A 27,023-nucleotide genomic window follows, 5' to 3' on the forward strand; every position below is an offset into this window, starting at 1 on the left:
ATAGATGAGTTCTTTGGCCAAGCCAACACTTTGTTGTCCATGAATGTCACTCTGTATCCATTGTCCTCCAGTGCTGATATTGAGACAAGATTCCTCTTAATGCCTGAAACATATAGTACTCCTTCAAGTTGTAATGATACACCTGACTTCAGTTTGATGGTGCAGTTTCCAACTCTTTTGACAGGGTGTGTGGAGTCATCTCCGATGGTTACCTCTTCATCATTTTCCTCTTTCATAAAGTCTAGTACTTCTCTGAATCCTGTGATGTGTCTGGATGAGCCACTGTCGATTACCCAGGAGTTCACTTTGTTTGATGTTTGATGTGTGAGTGTTGAATAGAGCACATACTTCTCGGAGTCCTCTTCCCTTTTCAATTTTCCTGATTTGGCAAATGTGGCTTGTTTAGCTCTTTCTGGACATTTAGCAACATAGTGCCCAAATTTGTCATATCTGTAACACTGAATTTGAGAGAGGTCCTTTTTGAAAGAGTTCTTGCCATAATGACTCTTTCTCTTCCTGAATTGCTTCTTCTTGCCCTTTCTATCTGTGTTCGTAGTTAGAACTTGAAGATTTTCATCTATATTCTTTTGTTTGATTCCTTTCTTATTTTGCCTTGATTCCTCTTGGAGACAGTCAGCCTTTAGTCTATTGAATTTTGGAAAGTTGTCCCTTGCACTGATGCCTTGGACGAACATTTCCCAGATACTAGGTAACCCATCTAAAGCAATGAGGGTTAATTCTTTGCATTGGATCTCATATCCAAGGGTTGCTACTTCATCCTTTAAGTTTGATATCCGCATGAAGTAGGCGTTGACTGATTCTCCTTTCATCATGGTTATATGATTTATCTCTCTTTTTAGAGCCAAGGTTCTACTGGCATTGAATATCTCAAAAGCATCTTCAAGTGCTTTGAACATGTTGAAGGCTGATTCGTGTTTCTTTATAATGGGCATAATATTGTTCCTTACCCCATCAACTATTATTTTGATAGCCTTACCGTTTCCTTCTCTCCAAATTGCTTGATCAGGTTCAGTCTCAGGTTCTTTGGATTCAGTCTTTACGAATGATTCAACTTTATTATCTTTTAGTATCATTTGAATTCCGAATTTCCATGCGGAGAAATCGTCACCTCCTGCAAGTCTGTCTTCAAATCTGATAGCACTAGCCATTGATAGGATTGTGATGTTGAATATATACTTGATTTGAATTTTACGTAAAATTGAACAGCCTCAAGTTCAGTTTAACTATAGCTCTGATACCATGTAAATGATGTTCAATTTATATTCAATATGCAAGTTATATTCTATTATCTAATTTGGTATTATTACTTTCTTATTGTATATATCTAACTATCTTCTTGCTTGTGGCAGATGAGAGGAACATTTAATATTTTCTATGTCCTATCTCAAGAATGCCACTTACTATAAGTATATGACAAATGAGGCACGGTCAAGCAATGCCTTGATCGGTCATGACCGATCAAGACATTACTTGATCGTACCTTTTTGTTTATACTAACAAACAGCATGTTACGTAAATGCCAATCGGTGTGGAGTATGACCGAAGATTGTCGGTGTTTACCAAGCGCTAACACCCGATAGTATATCAATGACTGTCAATGCTAACAACCGATAGTTATCGATGTGTTAGCCTTGACAACCGATAACTATCGATGTAGACTAACACACCGATAACTATCGGTGACTAACATAATACCACCGATAGGCATTCTGATATATATTACATGCACCCCGATATAATATGCAACCCGATCTAATATAATATGCAATCCGATAATATATTAATCAATGTCATCATTAATTATGTTTAATCGATATTCATCTAAATACAAGATTCATTAGATAGATGAACATGAGGAAGATACATAGTATGATTAATCAATAGTTTGTCCATATGCAAATATAGAATGGCTATGAAGGATGAATTAATTGCTTCATGGTTTTATCATAGTTATCGATATGATAAATGATTGAATGAGAGACTTCATTTATCTCTCATTCAATCATTTATCTTACCGAAGCTATTATGCATTAACAAGATGGAGGAATCGAAGAGGAAGAGGGGACTTCCACTGGGTTCGAAGATTGCCAAGTCGTCGAGGAATGCAGAGGTGGTGGACGCATCTTCCAATAACGGGAAGAAGAAGGTGACAAAAGAATCCACAAAGCGGTCCAATTAGAGCTTTCTTTTGGAGTTTTTTGTTCTCTATGTGGACTAGGAGGGTAGATGTAGAACTAAAGATTAGACAGGTATCTTTGTAAATTTTTGTCTTGGCTTAGTGGATAGTTATTTGGTTTTTGGGTTGGCAGTCTCTAGTCTCTATTCAATGTATTTGCTTATGTATTTGGGGCTTTGAGGTTGGTATAGTAAGTTGCTTCATTTTTCCCCTTTTGGTTACAATGGATTTTTGGGTGGTAGTGTTTTAGCTTTCCGAAGTACTTTTGTTGTATATTTTGATACCTTTAATATTAATAATATCAAAATTTTACCGATCAAAAAAAATATATTTATGATATGGTACCATGTATAATTTTAAAAATTAAAACAAAATGATATTAATTAGAACATTTATACCATATCATTTAAAACTCATAGCATAATTATACTAACTATTAATAATTACAATATTATCATAACATAATATTATTGTTAATTTGATGATAAAATGATTACAATATATCGTATGTATTTAATATATTACTCATAATAACAAATTTATTATTTGATAATATTTATAATTATAAGTATAACTACAATTTTCATAACTATTTCAAAAAAAAAAAGAATAATTACTATATTATAATTATTTACTAATCATATCCAACGTCACAGAGTGAGAGAAAGCAAGTGGCCTTATTATCTTTGTTGGAACAGCATTGGTCTCCCTAAAGCTGGAGCTTTTTTGTGGATTTCACTTCATGGCAAAATTCTAACTGGTGATAGATTAAAGCATATTGGGATTTCAAGACCGAGTTGGTGTGTTATGTGCAAAGGGAGTGAAGAGACAGCCAATCATTTACTCTTTCAATGTCCCTTTGCGGATGCATGCTGGGATTGACTCTCAAAACAGTCAAGTTGTGTTTATTGAGTTTGTGCTCTCATAGTGGTTGGAGTCTCTGGTGTATTGAGTTGGTGCTCATTAAGGAGTTGGTGATCCTGTTTGTAATTGGGTTGGTGTCCACTTGGATAATAATATCTCTTGTATGTTGTGGTTTTTAACCTAAAAGGATTTTGCATGAGATAAAATTGTCATCTTTGTGATTGTATGTTTTGCTCTTTCATGTAGCTAAAATTTATTGTAAGACTTTGAAATAACAGACATTAAGTTTCCACAATCCATATGTTAAGATCAATGCTTTTGGATTCGATTGTGTGAAGTTTTTTTGATGCAAAAAAACTTCACACAATTGAATCCAGAAGCATTGATCTTAAACTTTGAAATACTGATTCACCCCCTCCCCTCTCAGTATTTCTTGTTATGCAAAAAAACTTCACACAATCGAATCCAGAAGCATTGATCTTAGACTTTGAAATATTGATTCACCCCCTCCCCTCTTAATATTTCTTGTTTTGGTTTTCAGAACAATAACTCCAGAAAGCAATTCATTAATTCTTCTTACTCCAACCATTCAAAAACTCTTGTTTAAATTGTATTTGTTAATTGCCTGCTAAGAACTTGGAAAAATAACATCTCCCAAACAAGAAGGTATTTTGCCTTGAAGATTTGCCTCAATGCCCTTAATGAAGTCAAGAACACCTTTGTAAAACATTTTTCTTCTAGCTCAAACTATTGTTGAGATTTAATTGTTTAGGCTTGATAGGGTCAAATCACATGTGCAAGCATGTGGCACTAACTTTTTGTGACAACATAGGCAGATGAACATCTTTGGTTTGACAAATAATTTGACTCCTGCAATGTTTAAAATACGCATACACTAATTGGGTTATTACAATGGGTTCAACACAATGAACATTGCCAGTTTCAACACAAAGTTCAAAATTGGGCAAACTCAAATACAAAGCTAACACCTTGGTTACTACATACCTAGCATATTTTGTATTTTTTATAACAGGTTTTATGAAACCCAAAACAATTTTGATAACAATGAAAGCAAATTGGAAGCCCTTTTTCGGCACAATGCAAACTTGAATTTATAGTTTTAATGTAATTTTTATTTAGTCAGTGTGATTAGTAAATGGGCAGAGAAATCAATTTTATGCATTCTCCTTGGTATCTAGTATTATAAATATTATACAAAGTCCCATTGTAAGTAAAATTTGTGGGTGTGGCTGCAATCTTGCTTGCATCGATCAAAAGATGTTCTTGTAAACCAAATCAAAAATACAAAGAGGGGGGGTCAATCAGTATTTCAAAACTTTTAAAATAGATAAAGACAAATCAACAGAGCTGAGCCAATAAACACTAAGTGAACACCAGATTTATCTCATGGAAAACCCTTTCGCGTAAAAAACAATTGCACCAAAAGCTTTCATAAAACAAAATGGGCACCAACCCGAATACAACAATGAGCTACAACTCACATAAAGAGCAACAACTCAATGCAAAAGAGGCACCAACCTCAAAAAAAGCTCCAACTCTATCAATAACACAGAGGCTCCAACCTCTTAATAGAAAAAATAAAATTGAACATATAACCTCTCAGACTTCAAACTTTAACAAATATATCAAACTCTGTAAATTTCTTGTAAAACTGAGAGGAATGTATCACAAACACCCTTTCTCTTCCAAACACTTTCAAAAAATTACATTGAAGGCGCCTATGATGTCTTCAGTACACACTAAACAATATTTCAAAACATGAGTATTGGTTCAGTCGCCTAGCCATGTGATATTCTTGCATGCGTATCTCTATATATCATCTTCATGAAGATAAGCAACCCAAAAAAACTTTGCATGTTATTCTTTAAGAAAACTCTACATGTTATTATTTTCTTCAACCCACAAAAATTCGAACTTGAAATCAGGTTACAAGTGTGCATACATCATCCAACATAAGTAAGAAAAAAATGTGCTAAAAACTCAGATCCAAACACTTATAAAAACGTTCTCAAAAACTCATATCCACACCATTAAGCCCAAAAGAATGAATCGCTTTTCCCTTATCAAAAAATGTTTTTTCATTCATAACACCAAAATAAGCTCCAACACCATCTGGAAAGAATGCTTCAGAAAAAAAAACGCATTACACAGTAATGGGAAAAGAATATTAAAACTCACCCAACTACTAAGTTCGAAACAAAGATAGATGCTTTACCAACTGAACACACATATACATCTATGACACTTGCTATTAAGGAGAAACAACAATTACAAATAACCAATAACTGCAAAATCAAAGGCTACGAACTTGAAACTGATTTGTCCAAACCTGTGAACTGACATCCTCAACAACGTTTAGTCCAAAACCTACAAACAACTTCTACAAACTTCTGCCAAACCAACAAAAATTCTCTATCAAAAAAAGTAAACCGCCAAAGAAAAGTGGCAGCCTTCACATACACTGGCACACATCTGTATAACACAAAACAACAAAGATTGCACTTCTAACCACGTGGCTACAAACAAACTGCACATACATTGACAATATATCCCACGAATATCCACAAACAAAACAAACTTCAGCCAGCAAAACGTGGAGAAATGTACACTTGGCATCCTAGAAACTTCTTTGACCAAATAAGACACACAAAAATGACAACCAATCGTTGACATCAATGAAAGAAAACAATTAACACTTAACTTTAGTAACCTATTGAAACATGCGAACACTTCCTGATTGTGGGTGACCTAAGACTGAAGTGGACCTCCAGAGCAAGCAAGTTCTTTCTAACTGGTATTAACCTGATCCTAATGATTTGCTAAGAAAAGAGAAGAAGGAAAACATAAAAAATGAAATTACGATCTAACAGGTGATACACCAAAATGAATATCCGAAAAATTAGACAAACTGATTAACAAACACAAAATAACCAGTAATAAAAGGAACTCTTGCACAACTCAGAAAACTCATAACCTCTGCATTTAACACTTCATAAGAAGGCTGAAAAATAAGAAAAACTCAGTAGGAGAAATGATGTTTTCTCACAACCCGAGGTTACTCTTATAACTGGCACAACCTATGACCTGCAAATAATTAGAAACTCCTGCATAAAGGTGCTGACAGCAACACAATCACAAGGATAAAAGACATCACTTGAAACTGCATTAGCACTAAGCACACCAAAACAAGAAATCTGAGAAGGCAAAATATGTATTATTGTCAAAAGGTGTTACAAAGCTTATCAAAACTCTCTGAAATTGGTTGCAAACTCCTCACTTCTGCAAAACAACCCAGAAAATTACAATCTGCCAGAAGCAAAAAGGTCAGGACCCTTGAAAAAAAGAAGTCCTGCAGTATATATGCTTTTACAAAAGGTAGTCAAAAAGTACTCCACCTCCTCCTTTTGGGTCGAGCACGCTCAAAAAGCCTATTATTTAGGGGTCTAAACATGTCTAGAACGGGATGGATTTGAGCCAAAAGTCAAGCCTCATCAACCCTTACCATATAAGCTCTTAATTATGCATTTATGACCTCAAATTATCTCCTAACAGGCCTGCAAGTCTTCATTAATGCAAAAAATATCTTGACTTTACCAATAAAATATGAATAGCAAAATATCTCATAAAGTGATTTATAAAATATCACTTTGATAAATACTTTACTTATTCATTTACATTCAACCCCAAAGAATAAATAATAATATGAAAATTATTTAATAAAGTGGCAAAATATAAATCACTTTAACAAATAATCTTATTAATTAGATTATTCTACCTAAGTCAACACATTAATAAATAATAAGAGAGATATATTTAATAAAATGATTTATTTAATTTTGTCACTTTATAAAATAATTTCCTTATTAAATTTATTAAAAAGCCTAAGAATAATGTTTAATAAGTGATTTTATTTACCACTTAACAAACATTAATTGCATGCTAATGTTTATTAAGTGATAAATAAAATCACTTATTAAACATTAGGTAGGATTAAATGATGGAACCTAGGCAAAAAGCACCCCCAAGATTTTCATGGGAATAAAGAGAAGGGAAAAGATAATAAAACAAAGCCAAACAAAATGCCTATGCAACTCGATGATATTTTGGGGGAAAAGCAACCCTAAACTCCTCATTTCTCCTCCTCACATTCGATTCATTTCATTTGCTCTGCTACTGGAAACCTCACGCCATGGGGGTTTGAGCTTCGATCTGCAGATTTTGGTCAATTTTGAGTGGTTGGGCGTGATTTTTTCTTTGATCTTCTCTACTGCCATGCAAACCCTACCGCCACGAACTAGGGTTTGGGTGATTTTCTGAAAAAAGAAGGCGTTCATACAAACGTGAAGGGCATGTTTTGATAATTTTTTGCATGTTGGGCGCCACTATGAGAGTTTTCTCCTCCTTTTTACTCCATTATCAGCCGCTTCAGGTATGTTCATCTCATTGAGGTTGCCCACTTGGATTTCGAAGCTGTAATGTCCCTTATTAGGTTTAAACATGTTTTAACCATAAATAATCTATTTCAATATACTTATGACTCAAACTAAATATATTAGGTGACATCTCCACCTTAACATGAATCCAAACAGTGATATTCCACTACTCAATCAATTATCTATTAACAAATAAATTGTTCATCTATCATAATTTTTAATGCAAGTGTCAAACCAATTGTAATGTCCCCTACATGGAAACGTCTCCTTTCCCAACTTCTTAAACACTAGCAGTAGTAACAAAGATAAACATATTCTCCTTCCTTTTATTGTTTTATGAACCTTACTGATCACAATCTAATATTATCATTTGTCTGATTAAGACACTATGTATATATATAAATGCATGTTGGTTTGGGAATGATCATAAGTTCTGTGATGACCAAATATGTTGTTGCTATTTCTTTTTAGTCAGCGAATAACCTTACTGCTTTCCGTGGTGCTTGTTGTGCTTTGATTGTCACTGTGAGATACCTTGCTACAGCTCTTTATGTTCAGATTTGGGACTGTCTTCTCATAATTGTAGACTTTGAAGATGCTGCTAAAAAACCAGTGATATCATTGTGCAGGTTGTGACTCCTTTGTTTCTGTATTTTCTGTAGGTTGTCATTGATGTTCTGAATGTCAAGGCCGCCATGTCTTACGTAATGTTCATTGAGTGCACTACTATCATGTGTATCTCCTTTTAATAAGGATAAATTGTTGTCAAATAGCTGTTGGTTTAGGCTGTTACATCATGATTGAACTTACATGACTGTACTTGACCATGGGCTTGTCATTTTTACCACATGAACACTGTAACCTTTACTTGTAAATGGTGCGTCCCTCTCTAATATGACAGCAATTTAAGATCCAAAAGATCTTCAAAACCTTTAGCTACTGCTACTTTCTTCATTATCTTTACTTCTTGTGAGGCTCATTTTTAAGATTGAAGATTGTATTTTTCTGATCTTTTCCATTCTTTAAAGAGTATAGCTCTGAAACTCATTTTATCTACTCCTTATTTGCCAAAACTCCCAAAGATGACATCTGAATGTTGTTCATTGTACATGCTGCCTTGAAAATACTCATCATTGCTTTTATTCATTCTAGTTGCATTTAATAGATACTACTGCTTTATAATAGTGTAAGAATCAACTCACTGTCATGAATGATGAATGTCTGATTGATACAATTATAGGCAGGCTGGGCTCAACCCTTGTTGGAGCCCATTTTACCCCACATACTGGAAATGAACATGATCAGATCTGTAGCTGCACATGAAACAAACATGTTAGAAATAATATGCCTATGTATGATGATTTTCTTGATTTCTCCTGATCTGATATTTCCCCTTCTGAGATTCTTCTGTGATGCTGATTATATGCATCTGATGCACTTTAAGATTTACATATACATGCATGTGTTAGTATACATGTTAGGAATGTAATAAGCCATTGCTTAGAGCAATATGTTCTAACTCATTGTATTTTTTCCAATGCAGGTACTAGAACGTAGATACAGACAAGGAGGAAGCAGCAATACAAAGGCAACCTCAAGGCCACTGTTGATGATAGCAAACTCATACTTTCTTCATTATTTTCAATAGAAGAAGGTATCTCTTTACACCAGATTGAAGGACACTCCTCCTTACCAGCCCGCTCTAACTGATCATCAAGCTGCTTTGGTTAATCTTCTGAGATAAAAACTACAACATTCTTATCAACAAAACAAAACAAGGGAGCTCAGTTAGAAAATTAAAGGGTTTATCCTTAGAAATTTTTTCTTGTTCAAGCCGATACTGCCCCATAGCCATGTGCAGTAAATTTATACTCCCAGCCTCCTCTAAATTAAGTGTTTTATCTTGACAAACAATAGGACAATCAGATTCATCGGGTAGGGAAACTTGGGGAGTCTCTTGAGATAATTCTTTGAGGAGATAAGGCTCTTCAAGTGGCTGATCTTGAGGAATATCAAGCTCAGGTCGTGCCCACACAGATTTATAAAGAGGTAAAGGGTTCCTAAAACTTGAAACCTTGACACAAGGGGGCTTTTTGGGGGATTCAAAAGGCTTTTCTGGTTTAAAACTGGGAATTTTGGGCTTGGAAACCTCTTTGTTCAAAGGATGACTCATTGTTACAGGAAGAGTTGAATTGAAACTAGGAGTGAAAGGGGTTGATTGGGTCTCATACCTTTGTACTTGTGCAAACAAGTCCTTCATTTGTTCTTCTTTGACTGCAACTTGTTTAGCAAGCATCTCCTGCTCATACCTTTGAGACTCTACCTCCTGCTGGCAAATATAACCTTGATAGGCAAGCTCCCCTTGCTGCATGTTATACTCTTGCTCATCATCAATAGCTACCCACTGCTCTTGAAAACTTGACAGTATGTCTTTTATGCTTATACTTTCAACATGTTGGGGCAGATCATGAGAAACACCATGATGGCTTGGAACAAGATGGCTTTTTGGGGGCTGCCAAAAGGATTGAGCAGGGGTGGGAGAGTGGCAATCATATGAAGGATGTTGATAACTGGCTGTAGCAAAGGTATTTTGACTACAACTAGCTGTTGGTACAGTTTGATATAGATAACGAGGAGGTATAGAAGCAACCTCTTCATGATATGATGGGTTATAAATCATATCAGCACTTTGTCTGCTTGAAACTAGCAAAAAATCCTTCCAGAGTCACCAGGTGTGTAAAGAAAATACCTCCTAAAGGCTGAAACTTCTGCTGTACACACCAAACAGCAGTAGCAAAAAGTATAAAAATGGACTGAGAAATAGCTCACAATCCCACCGGGCGTGCCAAAAACTGTTATCAATAAAGCTTGCACCCTCACAAAAGTTGTTAACTTCAGTAACCTATTGAAACATGGGAACACTTCCAGGTTCTGGGTGAACTAGGACTGAAGTGGACCTCCATAGCAAGTTGGTTCTTTCAAACTGGTATTCACCTACACCTAATGATTTGCTAAGAAAAGAGAAGGCAAACATAAAAAATGAAATTACTATCTAACAAGTGATACACCAAAATGAATATCTGAAAATTTAGACAAACTGATTAACACACACAAAATAACCAATAATAAAAGGAACTCTTGCACAACTCAGAAAACTCATAACCTCTGCATTAACACTTCATAAGAAAGCTGAAAAATAAGAAAAACTCAGTAGGAGAAATGATGTTTTCTCACAACCTGAGGTTACTCTTATAACCGGCACAACCTATGACCTACAAATAATTAGAAACTCCTGCATAAAGGTGCTGACAGCAACACAATCACAAGGATAAAAGACATCACTTGAAACTGCATTAGCACAAAGCACACCAACACAAGAAATCTGAGAAGGCAAAATATGTATTACTGTCAAAAGGTGTTACAAAGCTTATCAAAACTCTCTGAAACTAGTTGCAAACTCCTAACTTTTGCAAAACAACCCAGGAAAATTACAATCTGCCAGAAGCAAAAAGGTCAGGACCCTTGAAAAAATGAAGTCCTACAGTATATATGCTTTTACAAAAGGTAGTCAAAAAGGACTCCACCTCCTCCTTTTGGGTTGAGCATGCTCAAAAAGCCTATTTTTTAGGGGTCTAAACATATCTAGAAGGGGATGTGTTTGAGCCAAAAGTCAAGCCTCATCAACCCTTACCATAAAAGCTCTTAATTATTCATTTATGACCTCAAAATATCTCTTGACAGGCCTGCAAGCCTTCATTAATGCAAAAAATATCTTGACTTTACCAATAAAATATGAATAGCAAAATATCTCATAAAGTGATTTATAAAATATCACTTTGATAAATACTTTACTTATTCATCTACATTCAACCCCAAAGAATAAATAATAATAAGAAAATTATTTAATAAAGTGGCAAAATATAAATCACTTTAACAAATAATCTTATTATTTAATTTATTCTACCTAAGTCAAGACATTAATAAATAATAAGAGAGAGATATTTAATAAAATGATTTATTTAATTTTCACTTTATCAAATAATTTCCTTATTAAATTTATTAAAACGCCTAAGAATAATGTTTAATAAGTGATTTTATTTACCACTTAATAAAAATTAATTATATGCTAATGTTTATTAAGTGATAAATAAAATCACTTATTAAACATTAGGTAGGATTAAATGATGCAACCTAGGCAAAAAGCACCCCCAAGATTTTCACGGGAATAAAGAGAAGGGAAAAGATAATAAAACAAAGGCAAAAAAGTGCCTATGCAACTCGAAGATATTTTAGGGGAAAATAAAATCACTTATTAAACATTAGGTAGGATTAAATGATGCAACCTAGGCAAAAAGCACCCCCAAGATTTTCACGGGAATAAAGAGAAGGGAAAAGATAATAAAACAAAGGCAAAAAAATGCCTATGCAACTCGAAGATATTTTAGGGGAAAAGCAACCCTAAACTCCTCATTTCTCCTCCTCACATTCGATTCATTTCATTTGCTCTGTTGCTGGAAACCTCACACCATGGGGGTTTGAACTTCAATCTGCAGATTTTGGTCGATTTTGAGTGGTTGGGAGTGATTTTTTCTTTGATCTTCTCTGCTGCTATGCAAACCCTACTGCCACGAAATAGGGTTTGGGTGATTTTCCGAAAAAATAAGGCGTTCATAGCAAGGTGAAGGGCACGTTTTGATAATTTTCTGCATGTTGGGAGCCACTATGAGAGTTTTCTCCTCCTTTTTACTCCATTATCAGCCACTTCAGGTATGTTCATCTCATTGAGGTTGCCCACTTGGATTTCAAATCTTTGACTACTCCTTTATATTTCTAAAAATACTGATTGTAAAGAATATAAAGAGGAATATCTTCCAAATGTTAGCCACTTCCAATGACTTTTATTGCAAATTTGTTAATTACTAATAGCTGATTGCTTTCCATTCGAGGGTTTCCTAGAGCTTAGACTTTTGGCAATAACCTTCATTTTTTGTTGGTTTGGGAATGATCATAAGTTCTGTGATGACCAAATATGTAGTACCCCTGCCCTAATCTATTTCTAATCTTGGTTTAATCTTGGTTAGTTTATCTTAATATAATGTTATAGTCAGATGTTTGATTTAATGCATAGCTGTGGATGTGATTTTCACACTAGTTGTATGCAAGTTGTTTAGTGTTCCTATTTCGTGGTATTAATATCGGGCTAACGCTTTCATTAAGTTTATATATATATGCATGTATGACTCTTGGTTGCAGGAGATTTCAGGTACAACGCCGCATGAGTGCGAGGTTCGTCTTCACCTGGATTTGCAGGTTTGAGTGTACCTCTTTAATCCTTAGAGTTGGATTAGGTGGTCATAAGACCCTAGTTGACCCTAGTCGTGCTCAAGCGAGCATCGTCAGTCGTCGTCGGTATTCCCTTTTGTTGGGTTTGCGAGTCGTCTGTTTGGTTGACCTTCTCGGTTTGCGTGCTTGGTGTGTATGGTTAAATTGATTAATTAGTCCTTAGTATTTAATTTGATTATATATGTGTTTGAGCATTGAAGATTAATGGCCTAAATTAATCGGGATTTCGTTGCGATTATCGTTGATATTGGATTGCTCGTTTTAAATTGGGAGCAACTTCAATTAAATGGTTGATTTTGAATATTAAATGCATTTTGTATATGCTGTTAAAAAAGAAAGTTTTGTATTTAATTGCAATAGATTCAATTGTATTCTGTTGGCTTTTTAAATTAGAAAGGTTAAATTGAATTAATTGGGAAAATCACTTTTAAATGGGAAAAGCAATTTAATTTGTTGATATAGTTGGAAAATAGAATTATTTTGGGAATTATTTTAAATAAAAATTTTAATTCCAAAAATGGAATTTTGGTCAACTCTTCCTTATAACCTAAAATTTTTGGGAATTTTTAGAGGATGGATGTTTTTGGAAAAATGTTGGTTGGAAAATATTTTTGGATTGAAATTTGGAGGTTTTGGGGAGGAAGGAGTTCTGCTGGATCTGACAGGTGGGCTCTCCTTCAGCTCTTCCAGGAATGCGTATGAAGGTAGGAATTACCTTAACTGTTCTTCCTTGTTGCCATGGAAATATATTTTGTTGGTAGAAAACAAAATGCTAGTTGTTAAAGATCTAATCTGTTAAAATTGAATTTTAGTTTTAATTTTGGACTTATGGGTTTAGATCTATGCTTATTTGCTTATGATCTTCAAGAAAACAATTTGGTTGCATCATTGTGGTAAAAATAGTTCCTTTTTGGCCCATTATGAGTTTGGCTGGAAATTTTATTTGAGGTTTTGTTATCCCTCATTTCTTTGCTTGGGTGGTTTGAAATCCCATTTGTGGTTGGATAGAATGAATCCCACCAAAAATATATGATACCAAAACATACTTCTTTTAAACCTAAGATTATACTAAATCGAAATTTATAAACAAATATAGTGTGGCGTTTTTTTTTTAAGTTTCGAACTGTGCATTAAATTTTATAAAATAAAACTTGGTTTGGGGTTTGGAGGGCGGGGAGCAGAGCTCCACCCGCCTCCTCCGCCCCTCCCCCGCGCCTTGTTACCGCTCGCAATGGCCGCTGCTCACTGCGATGGCCGCAGGGACCGCGGCGGCCGCAAGGCACCGCGGAACCTGCGTGCATCGCAGTGGCACCGCCGCCAGGGTTCTCTGCGGTTGGGGTTTGGTCCGCCCAACCCCCGCGTTGGGAGGTGGGCCCGGCCTTCGCCGCCCCCCTTATTATATTGTTTTTGTAAGTTTTTCAAAGAATGTTTTTTTTTTATGTATTTTTTTAGTATTCAAAAAAAATATATATATAATGTTTTAATATTATTTCATGTTTAGTTTTAATTAGATTTTTAATTATGATTAATGTGGCATAATCATTGTTAATGATAATTCGATATTAATTAATTGTATAATGGAATTTATATGTTAATTAATATTCAATTTCATTTTATGATTAGTGCACATTTTCTAATTGAATTCTAGAGTTGCCAATTTCGCAATTGTATATTAATAGGTTATATTTTGAGTGATCTTCTTTTATGCTCAAGGAAACCATTTGTTAATCTGGAAATGCTAGAAATGAATATTTAACCCTTGGCATGATGAATTTAAACAATGTGCTTTTGGAAATTTAATTAAGTATCATTTGAGAAAATTGTTTAGTTGCTGATATTCTCATTTAGTAAAATGAATGGTTAATTTATATTTTTCCTCTGTTTGAGAAATAGACAATGGTACTATTGCTAATTGTGGTATTGTACTCACCTGGTAACGGTGATTTCCCGTCAATGCATTTTGAAAACCTAGATCAATCTGAGAATTGGGTCAACTGTTATGCTTAAATCAATTTGAGAAAATATTGTCTTTTCCGATTATTGCCTATGCGAGTTTAATTTCTGTATTCGCTTTTGATTATGAAATGGCAAGTCATGCTTTGTTTGATAGGTCCCTGTCGTATGGATTGACTTGGGGTACCTGTTTCAGTCCTCGGTCCTGAGTTGACTATTGTATTGTGGTGGTGTCACAGTTGGTCATACCCCTTGTGTAGGTGTCGAATGATGATTCGTGTTTGACCAAATGAGGGATGTTTCCTCCTTGAACTCCGTTCGTCTAACCATGTCTATTCCCTGGTTTTGAGTTCGTCTGAGTTTAGTCTAGTGTCGTATGGAAAAGTGGCTTTCGATTGGGGGCCGCGCCCAAAGTGGCTGCTGGGTAACCCGTCGAAAGTGAGTCTAATAAGTGATAACCTAACAGTAGATTAGAATGTAAGCTCTAAGTAAGATAAAATTTGCCTCACACATGGGACGAGTGCTAACATAGACCCGACATGCTATGAGAAGGCCTGAAATGGCAATCCATCATCCTTGTCTTCACGAGAGGATGTGTGGGTCCACATGAGGCTTGGATGGGCCGGAGGCTCGGATTAGGTTGCCAGGGTAACCCATTGTATGGGGCCGAGACCTATGAAGACCTGCCATGGTAACCGTACCAGGTTGTGTGATGACACTTGTCCCTACGTTCGCTAGTGTGTTGTCGTTTTGTCCTGTTAGGAGTACCTTTGTGGGTCGTCCTTTTGTCTCTGCCCTTGTGAGTATCGGTTTCATGTTAGACCTTGGGTGGTGATGGCTCAGTTTTGTGGATGCTCTCCTGGACCATTGTTTTAGCTTTGATTATGTTCAGCTGGATCCTTTTCTTTTCCGGGATCGTTTATGTATTATTTGACCGATGTGGTCGTTTGTATATTGTTTATATCTCGCCTTGATGGCCGGATTGTAAAGGTGTAACCTCATGTATTCTTAACTTTATTATTTATCAGAGGGGTCTTGCAGTTGAGCAGACCCGGAGATGTAGCCCTTTAGGGGTGAACTCCGAGATCATTATGGTGTTATGTGATGTTATTCTCTTATGTTTCCTTTAATCAGCTTTATCATGTATGATTAGCTTATGTTAGAATGGATAAGTGGATAAATGGAATTAACTTTAAATGCTTACATGTAGTCCTTTCTTGAATGCCATTTTGATCGAATGCATAAGTGGTTTAGATGAGATTTATCGTAGATGCATGTATGCAATCGTCTTTTCTAATGCAATAAATTGGAATGTGAAAGAATGTAACTTAGAGTAATGGAATATATATTCAGTTGTTGTTAAGGAAATTTAGTATGCTTGAAAAGATCTCATATGTTTATGATGAAATTCTAGTGTGTTAGAATATTGATGTATGGCTTGTATTTTTATGAAAAGCTTGAATGAAGATTATGAATAGATCTTATTGGATTAATTGTGTGAGTTAAGTGAATTGTGAAATTTAAGTAATCTCGTTGGGAAACTCTTTAGGTGTTAGTTGATGTCTTCCGCTATGCAATCTGAATCTTTGTTATCTTGTTGTATCTTAATGTGGTGTAACTTTTAAAAAAAAATTATTGCACTCCATTTGTATGTTTTAGCTTTATCCCTTCGCGGTTTCCTGGCAGGGCACTACAAAATATGTAGTTGTTATTTCTTTTTAGTCAGCAAATAACCTTACTACTTTCCGTGGTGCTTGTTGTGCTTTGATTGTCACTGTGAGATACCTTGCTACAGCTCTTTATGTTCAGATTTGGGACTGTCTTCTCATAATTGTAGACTTCGAAGATGCTGCTAAAAAACCAGTGATATCATTGTGCAGGCCGTGACTCCTTTGTTTCTATATTTTTTGTAGGTTGTCATTGATGTTCTGAATGTCAAGGCCGCCATATCTTACGTAATGTTCACTGAGTGCACTACTATCATGTGTATCTCCTTTTAATAAGGATAAATTGTTGTCAAATGGCTGTTGTTTTAGGTTGTTACATCATTATTGAACTTACATGACTACACTTGACTATGGGCTTGTCATTTTTACCACATGAACACTATAACCTTTACTTGTAAATGGTGTGTCCCTCTCTAATATGACAGCAATTTAAGATCCAAAAGATCTTCAAAACCATTAGCTACTGGTACTTTCTTCATTATCTTTACTGCTTGTGAGGCTCATTTTTAAGATTGAAGATTGTATTTTTCTTTTCTTTTCCGTTCTTTAACGAGTATAGCTCTGAAACTCATTTTATCTACTCCTTATTTGCCAAAACTCCCAAAGATGACAGCTGAATGTTGTTCATTTTTACATGCTGCCTTGAAAATACTCATCACTGCTTTTATTCATCTAGTTGCATTGAATAGATACTACTGCTTTGTAATAGTGTAAGTATCAACTCACTGTCATGAATGATGAATGTCTGATTGATACAATTATAGGCATGCTGGGCTCAACCCTTGTGGGAGTCCATTTTACCCCACATACTGAAAATGAACATGATCAGATTTGTAGCTGCACATGAAGCAAACATGTTAAAAATAATATGCCTATGTATGATGATTTTCTTGATTTATCCTGATCTGATATTTCCCCTTCTGAGATTCTTTTGTGATGTTGATTATATGCATCTGATGCACTTTGACATTTACATATACATGCATGTGTTAGAATACATGTTAGGAATGTAATCAGCCATTGCTTAGAACAATATGTTCTAACTCATTGTATTTTTTCCAATTCAGGTACTAGAAGGCAGACGTAGACAAGGAGGAAGCAACAATACAAAAGCAACCTCAAGGCTACTCCAACCGTACCAGTCATTCAGGCAATGACTAGTTCCAATCTCAACATTCTCTCCTTTCTTTTATACTTATGCATACATGTTTATGTATTTCTTTCTTGGACCAGTTGGGTATAGCTAGTCTCACGGCTCTTTGTTTGAAACACGTGTTTGAATATCAATAAAAATACCTCCGTTTTCAAGAGGAGATGTCTCTCTCTTTTGCTGCTATGAACTAGAAGCATTGAAATGTAATCTTTAGTTCACTCTTTCCTTATGCACATGAATGCCACATAGCAGAATAAAATGTACCTCTCTTTCATTTGCAAATCATGATTGCTCTACCTAATTGAGCTAGGAGCATAATTAGGTAACACCTCCACCCCAGATGGTATTATTTTAATTGAGGATAACCCAAACACAACCTTTGACAATGTAAACTCCTAATTTATGATAAGTTTTCCTAATTAAAGTACCCACATCTGAACCTTCTTGTCCATGGTTTGAGCATTGGGAAAGAGTTTCCTTCAGTTACAGTTGAGCACTGATTTAAATTTCAAACCTAATTGACTTTCTGCAGTGAAATAAAAACAAGGTTTGTTCTATATGAGCAAAACTTCCATACCGGACTTTCTCTCTATGGAGACTTCAGTCCTGTCACATTCTAGTGGGATATAATCAATTGTAAGCCTATTTTCATATTGTAATTGACAATGAAACTATACAGCAGCAATGTAGCCTTTGGGCATTTTGTATGCTATTTTTTTAATCACATGCATATTGACAATGAATTCTGAATTATGAATGGATATTGAGTATTGACAATTAATTTTGAACACAAATGTTGTATGTTAAAACTTAAGGTTCTAAAATGCTTTCATACGTATGCTATATCCGAATATAATGTATATATGCATGAATATAATGTATATATGAACATTTAAAATTTCCCTATATATTTTAAATTTTCCCTACATTTTAAATAGCTGTCCTCTAGCAGTCCCCAAAATTGGTGAAAAAATTCGCCATCCCGAAAACCCGTCCCTGCATCCCCTACCACTGTCGTCCCCGTCCCAGAAACTTGGGGTAACATAGTTTTTCTATGCTTATCTAAGGGGCTATCCCTCTTTTTGATGTTAACTGATTAGAAAATATATAGAAAATGTTTATTGCACCAACAGTAGCTCTGCAGCCTTAACAATAAACTCTTTACATGTGTTTGAATGCAATAAATGAGCAAGAATTACTGAACTAGTGAACTTCTGACATTAAGAGAACTGTAGGGTTATAGCTACTACACTCAATTAAATCTAATTACTACAACCAATTAAACCCTAGAGGCAGTAGGACCTACCTCAGCATCTGCAAAATACAAGCAATCTTGATCAGCCCTAAAAATAGACGAAGCGGGACGACATAGCTTTGCTGTCTCAAATGGTCCATCCTCAAAACCTGGAGAAGAACCAATCTGCATCAGAAGAAAGATATTCAATACATGGCACAACATATTGACAGGAACATTAAAAGCTTTTAATCACAATCAAAAGACTAATACCAGAATTGAAAAAAATATATACCATGGTGAAGAAAAACTATGCTTCCAAAGCTACCACACAACATGCACAATTATTTCTCTTAAAGTTACTAATTCTCAGCTACAACATATTATGAATGGTCCAAAAATATAATAATTCATCAAGTGGGCAGAAATGTAGCAGAATTATTTTGACATGCAATATAAGAAAATGAATTGGGCAATAAAAAGAACATTATGATGAAAATTTCACAAAGAAAGGCTGAGATCGATACAGAAGGCACAGAACCCCCTAAAAGATCTGTATTATCCAATAAACTCACATATAAGCACCACACATAACCACATTTGAATCTGATATAAACAGCTTAGACCACTTTTGGGCCTTCATTTCCAAGAAATGAATCTTATTTTCAATAAAAGACATCAAATGAAGTTTTGCTGTTGCTATTAGCAATTCAGGCCACAACATAATATAAATGTTCCAGAATTATTTCATACAGCTCCAGAAAGAATAAATTACAAAGTGGGAAAAAATGTAGCACAATTATTTTGCAAGGGCACATAAACGGATGAATTGGTCGAAAAAAATCAATATGGTGTTGGAAATTTCCCAAAGAAAGGATGACAATATAACTCAAAAGACACAGCCCATTGAAAGAATTGTATTATCTAATAAAAACACATATAAACACCACACATGAGGCCATAACCACAAATGAGCATGATATAACCAACCTTGAACATTTTTGCGCCCTTTTTTCAAGCAATGGATCTTATATTTCAACAAAGAGCATGCTAAATAAAGTTACACTGTTTCCCAACAGTTGAATAATGACTTTCACTACTGCATTGATATTTGTTTGACCTCTTGGAGTGTTGCATTCACCGAAATTACATCATTGACCGAAAACACTTCCTACATTGACCAGGTAAGCCAACTATTCTTCATGAGAGGAAGCAATATATGTTGGAACACTTCCTACACTAATCTACTGAGGAGAGTGTTTTGCACATTTAAATCTTTTACAATTCAGGAAGTAGATACACATGTAAACATAAAATAAACAATATAGAATAACACATGTAAGTTAGAAAAAACACCACACATCAAAGCAGCCCAATCTATTGTTCAGTAAAATAAGTGGATTGCATTACTCTTGCAAAGAAAAACCTTCACGGGAGTTTCACCAACATACAATTGTGAAATATTTTGGTAGCATGACAATGCCTACAAATATGTTCGTAAAAAACTTCAACTCCAACCAATTATAAATAGGCAAGAGTTCAAACTGGAAATCACAAATGGCTTGGGAAACCATTAGCAATATCATCAGAGGTATGGCCCCCAAATGAAGATGTAATGTCCCCAACTTGGTTCAAGACAGTTTAACCGTAATTAATTGATTTCCAATATATTTATAACTTATATAAATCGATTAAGAGACAAAACTATCTTAACATGAATCCAACCTAGGATGTTCTACCTTTTCTTTAGTCCCTCGAGTACTAGCTATTTCACCATACTAAATAATTAATCCTATTTTTGATTTATAAATCATTTACGCATTTATTAATTTTTAATTAATAAATACTTATTATTATCAATCAATTAATGAATACTTTGTTCTGGTGATTTAATGAATATTTATTAATTTACTAATTAATAAATACTTTTTATTATATTAATAATAATTGTAATTATTATATTAATATTTATTATTATCCATCTTTATGTTATCCCTCATTGATCATTCTAATTATATAGATACATAAATAAGTAAATATAGTAATGTGGCAGACAGATCTGACATGTGACAGATCTGGTCTGCCATTCGTATGTTCTATACATTGGCTTTACATATGTTTCACTCTTATACTAGTATTATGTAATTTGCCTATCTGGAAATTTCCTTTATAAGTCTGCTGAAGGTCAGTCTAAAAGAATAATTTCTGAGTTATATTGCCACATAATATCATTACACCATATAATAATTATTATTACAGCTTTATTATCATTATTATTAAAACTATATTATTATTATTAAGTTTATTAAAGCCTACATAAGGATGATATCGGGCTCCCATATATTATGCATATATATTAAGCACATTCCCGTGCATACCACAAGGAACAAAGATGTCACTGCCTGTCACTTAATGACAGTTCTGATCCGATCTGATCCATGGTGATCTCTACACTATTAATTCTTGAAGTATTTGCAGCCGGTTCTGGACACTAGGTCAAATGGTCAGGTTGGGCAATCTGAATAGCATATAATAAAGATATCCCCCCTTGAAGTGATTTCGAAAGGAAGTGATTTCGAAAGGCTTCTTATATGTTGCAATTTTGAATTACAAGATGTGTCCCTCCGTCAAGTCTCTTCCTCATACTAATCGCACCTTGTGAGAATTCTTTAAAATTTCTACTCTAGACTAATCATAATTATTAATTCTTTGTTGAGTTGATAGTTTCGGTAACCATTGTCACTAACAACATAAATGCTATCTATTCCTTCGACACCCACTATGCTCATCCCTTTTGGTCTCTTCATATCATAACGGTAGACTTAAGGATGATTACGGGTAATTCTCTATGTTCTCAAACGCCTCCCTCCACGGTAATTGACGTCACAGGTCTCCAGATGATGGATGTCCATCATTCCTACGTAGCTCTTCTTGGTGCCAATACGATTCTTGGCAATACTCGATATTCATCAATGTTTGTTCCTCCCGTGCTAATTCCGTCGTGTAGGCATCTTGCGGAAGTAGTTTTCTTCATGGATTATTAACCTGCCATTTTCTCAGTCATGAATACATTTTGCTCCCTACGTATCGTATTTCATCTTCCATGATGCATTCCCGACCATATTCCAGTTGCCAACACTGACCATGATCCTACAGCGTTGGCACGTCATGATCAAACCTCCGCCTTCACCTTTGTCTTCGACAAGGCTCAGGCGGTGATGTAATATGATCCGATTTAGTTATGCAGAGAGGATGTATTGATGGTTCCTCAATAAGTTACATATCTTTAAATATTATTTTGGTTGTAATATTGGTAATTTGATATTATTTTGCAATAATATAGTATTGTAAAATAAGAAATTAATATTAATATTTAATGAATAAATTATATCCTTAATCTTTGTTTATTAATATACTTAATATTTATGAAGTGAAGAGTCATATGGTCCTAGATACGTCTCCTCCTTATCCTTAACAATTATCTTAATGACTCCATCGCATAACAATTATTCCCCCGCATTATTTAACGCACCCTTCTATATATATGGTAATTGCTGATCTTAGTAAATGGATTACAATTAACATCCATAATTAATTAGATAATAAATGATAATTTATTATTATGATGAAGAATCACAAAAACTAGTATTAATTACATTACCAGGATGTGGGGTTATGACAACCTTCTCACTTAGAGGAAAATCGTGAAGTCTCATAAATGAGACGATTTTCTGATATTATTAAATGTTAATTAATAAATGTTTTAATTATCATATTTATTTAATCACAATAATCCAATGTCCAAAGAGGGGTTATGACAATCCGCCCTTCCCGAATTTGTTTGTCCTCAAGCAAATGTTTATTTTAATTTCCTCAACTAAGTCATCTACCAACATGAGCTAAACAACACAGAGCATATACATGGGAAACACGAAGCATACACGTGGAAGGCACAGAGCATACACATGGAAAACACGAAGCATACATATATGCAAACACGGAGTATACATGTGAATACACATATTGTGAAATTTCTTTCTTGTTATGAGTAGAAACACAAATCAACACTAGCTTGATGCAAAAACATAAACACTCAATCTAGTTTGTGATCTCAGGTAGAGTATTTAAGAATTTCAAATGGAGTAAATATAATGAGTCTGATTAGCCATATCGACAAAGAGGATAGATGGCACAATGTTTGGATGCTTCCCTCAAGTATTAATTAAATGGACTATGCTTAACTCCCTATTCACCATTAATGAAAGAGAAAAGATTTAGACACAACAAGACGCCCGTAGCGCTTATCAGGCCCAAGAGCGGTACACTCCCCCTTGGCCCAACTGATGGCAGACTTTCAGTCATCCACAGCGGGTTGCCTACCTGACAGAGGCCTAGTTTCTGCTGACCTCATTGCTCTATCTCTCTCCCACACTAGTGGTGAATGTGAAGTATACATCTATTATTAGTCAATTTCTTTAAGATTATATTGTTATCAATGAGATAATTCCATACTCATTCCCTAGTGAGACCAAGGAGAAGTAGGTGCAATAGGATGCCCGTAGCGCTTCTCAGGCCCAAGAGCGGTACAGTCCCCCTTGGCCCAACTTGTGGCAGATTTTTGGTCATCCACAGTGGGTTGCCTACCTGACAGAGACCTAGTCCCTGCTATCCCATGGCCCTATTCCCTTGTATCTTGCTGGGTTTGGGTATGCAATTTATCCATTCATCATTACTTAATAATTAACCCATGGTTTCTTTATGGGACTAATCCTTGTGATCTTAATATCACATTAATAATGCAATTCAATACTGATTTGTAATTTCAATAAATATTTGTGTATGCATTAGCCTTCTCCGTATTCACTTCCTCAGTGAGATCAAAAGGATTTAGACGCAATGAGACGCCCGTAGCGCTTATCGAACCCAAGAGTGGTTTACTCCCCTTTGGCGTCACTAATGGCAGACCTACAGTCGCCATAGCGGGTGATGTACCTCACAGAGGCCTAACATCTGCTAACCTCATTGCTCTACCCCATTTCCTCACTAATGGTCCATATGGAATTTATGATTAATTTATTCTCAATTTAAATGCTAGCTTATTTGTTATTTTTTTTTTCATTATATATATATATTAAGTATTTTAAATACCACATGGATATGCCTACTTATCCACTATTCTAATTTGAATTACTCTGAAGTCATACCCATTCCATATCTATTTGGCTGATAACAATATATTTTAAATTCATCTTACGAGATGGAACCCTCATTGCTTATCGGTCATGGTATTTGCCTCTGTTTATTGACTAGAATAATTCGTTGACTCAATCTTACCCTACAGGATGGCAAGATCATAGCTCTGATACCATTTGTAATGTCCCCAACTTGGTTCAAGACAGTTTAACCGTAATTAATTGATTTCCAATATATTTATAACTTAACTAAATCGATTAAGAGACAAAACTATCTTAACATGAATCCAACCTAGGATGTTCTACCTTTTCTTTAGCCCCTCGAGTACTAGCTATTTCACCATACTAAATAATTAATCCTATTTTTGATTTATAAATCATTTACGCATTTATTAATTTTTAATTAATAAATACTTATTATTATCAATCAATTAATGAATACTTTGTTCTGGTGATTTAATGAATATTTATTAATTTACTAATTAATAAATACTTTTTATTATATTAATAATAATTGTAATTATTATATTAATATTTATTATTATCCATCTTTATGTTATCCCTCATTGATCATTCTAATTATATAGATACATAAATAAATAAATATAGTAATGTGGCAGACAGATCTGACACATGACAGATCTGGTCTGCCATTCATACGTTCTATACATTGGCTTTACATATGTTTCACTCTTATACTAGTATTATGTAATTTGCCTATCTGGAAATTTCCTTTATAAGTCTGCTGAAGGTCAGTCTAAAAGAATAATTTCTGAGTTATATTGCCACATAATATCATTACACTATATAATAATTATTATTACAGCTTTATTATCATTATTATTAAAACTATATTATTATTATTAAGTTTATTAAATCCTACATAAGGATGATATCGGGCTCCCATATATTATGCATATATATTAAGCACATTCCCGTGCATAACACAAGGAACAAAGATGTCACTGCCTGTCACTTAATGACAGTTCTGATCCGATCTGATCCATGGTGATCTCTACACTATTAATTCTTGAAGTATTTGCAGCCGATTCTGGACACTAGGTCAAATGGTCAGGTTGGGCAATCTGAATAGCATATAATAAAGATATCCCCCCTTGAAGTGATTTCGAAAGGCTTCTTATATGTTGCAATTTTGAATTACAAGATGTGTCCCTCCATCAAGTCTCTTCCTCATACTAATCGCACCTTGTGAGAATTCTTTAAAATTTCTACTCTAGACTAATCATAATTATTAATTCCTTGTTGAGTTGATAGTTTCGGTAACCATTGTCACTAACAACATAAATGCTATCTATTCCTTCAACGCCCACTATGCTCATCCCTTCTGGTCTCTTCATATCATAACGGTAGACTTAAGGATGATTACGGGTAATTGTCTATGTTCTCAAACGCCTCCCTCCATGGTAATTGACGTCACAGGTCTCCAGATGATGGATGTCCATCATTCCTACGTAGCTCTTCTTGGTGCCAATACGATTCTTGGCAATACTCGATATTCATCGATGTTTGTTCCTCCCGTGCTAATTCCGTCGTGTAGGCATCTTGCGGAAGTAATTTTCTTCATGGATTGTTAACCTGCCATTTTCTCAGTCATGAATACGTTTTGCTCCCTACGTATTGTATTTCATCTTCCATGATGCATTCCCGACCATATTCCAGTTGCCAACACTGACCATGATCCTACAGCATTGGCACGTCATGACCAAACCTCCGCCTTCGCCTTTGTCTTCGACAAGGCTCAAGCGGTGATCTAATATGATCCGATTTAGTTATGCGGAGAGGATGTATTGATGGTTCCTCAATAAGTTACATATCTTTAAATATTATTTTGGTTGTAATATTGGTAATTTGATATTATTTTGCAATAATATAGTATTGTAAAATAAGAAATTAATATTAATATTTAATGAATAAATTATATACTTAATCTTTGTTTATTAATATACTTAATATTTATGAAGTGAAGAGTCATATGGTCCTAGATACGTCTCCTCCTTATCCTTAACGATTATCTTAATGACTCCATCGCATAACAATTATTCCCCCGCATTATTTAACGCACCCTTCTATATATATGGTAATTGCTGATCTTAGTAAATCGATTACTATTAACATCCATAATTAATTACATAATAAATGATAATTTATTATTATGATGAAGAATCACAAAAACTAGTATTAATTACATCACCAGGATGTGGGGTTATGACAACCTTCTCACTTAGAGGAAAATCATGAAGTCTCATAAATGAGACGATTTTCCGATATTATTAAATGTTTTAATTATCGTATTTATTTAATCACAATAATCCAATGTCCAAAGAGGGGTTATGACAGAAGACACCAAAGATCCTCCTAGTTATTTTTAGAAATATTCCTTAAAACATATTATTGTCATAAACTATCATATTTGACCACCCAAACTTGAGTGCCCCAATTTGTCCTCATTCAACTATTCAAAGATGCTCCATGACAACTGTCCAACCTTATCATAATGTTGGTCAAGATTCCAATGTAACCTTCCGCTTCCTCTTCTATACTCATATGCTTCAAAAGAATCTATCATAAGTAACTCCAATCATGATAACCTTACAAACACCACTAAGGTATCGACATCTGGCCAAACTATACTACCTCAATTTGGGAAAACTACCTCCTCATGTGAGAAGAAAAGATCACAAGAGACAAATTCCATGTCATCTCTAAATGGGATGCCAACTCTACACATGAAGACAAAATACACAAAAGATGATTGTCATGTCCCCGCCATGACAACCATACTCACGCCATCTATAATAGGAGAGAATTGTCTTGTTTCAAGATTTTGCAATCTTTTGAAACTCAGATCAAATCCAAACATCAACCTGACCCTACAGAGAATGATA

The 27,023-nt window shown here is 34.7% G+C and overlaps 1 protein-coding gene across 5 annotated transcripts in view; it reads right to left on the minus strand.

The window, feature by feature from the left end:
• The window catches only part of LOC131045794 (uncharacterized), a 266,420-nt gene that overhangs the window by 74,896 nt on the left and 164,501 nt on the right, over positions 1 to 27,023 (minus strand). For 4 of the 5 annotated variants that reach the window (XM_057979440.2, XM_057979441.2, XM_057979443.2 and 1 more), the window contains one exon: positions 18,998 to 19,111. In XM_057979440.2, coding sequence (XP_057835423.2) covers positions 18,998 to 19,111 — 114 coding nt within the window. The remainder of the gene's footprint in view (positions 1 to 18,997; positions 19,112 to 27,023) is intronic. The other variant, XM_059221422.1, reaches the window with a different exon arrangement.

The sequence above is a fragment of the Cryptomeria japonica genome, chromosome 5 (assembly GCF_030272615.1).
Source record: "Cryptomeria japonica chromosome 5, Sugi_1.0, whole genome shotgun sequence".
In the NCBI taxonomy this organism is placed as follows: domain Eukaryota; kingdom Viridiplantae; phylum Streptophyta; class Pinopsida; order Cupressales; family Cupressaceae; genus Cryptomeria; species Cryptomeria japonica.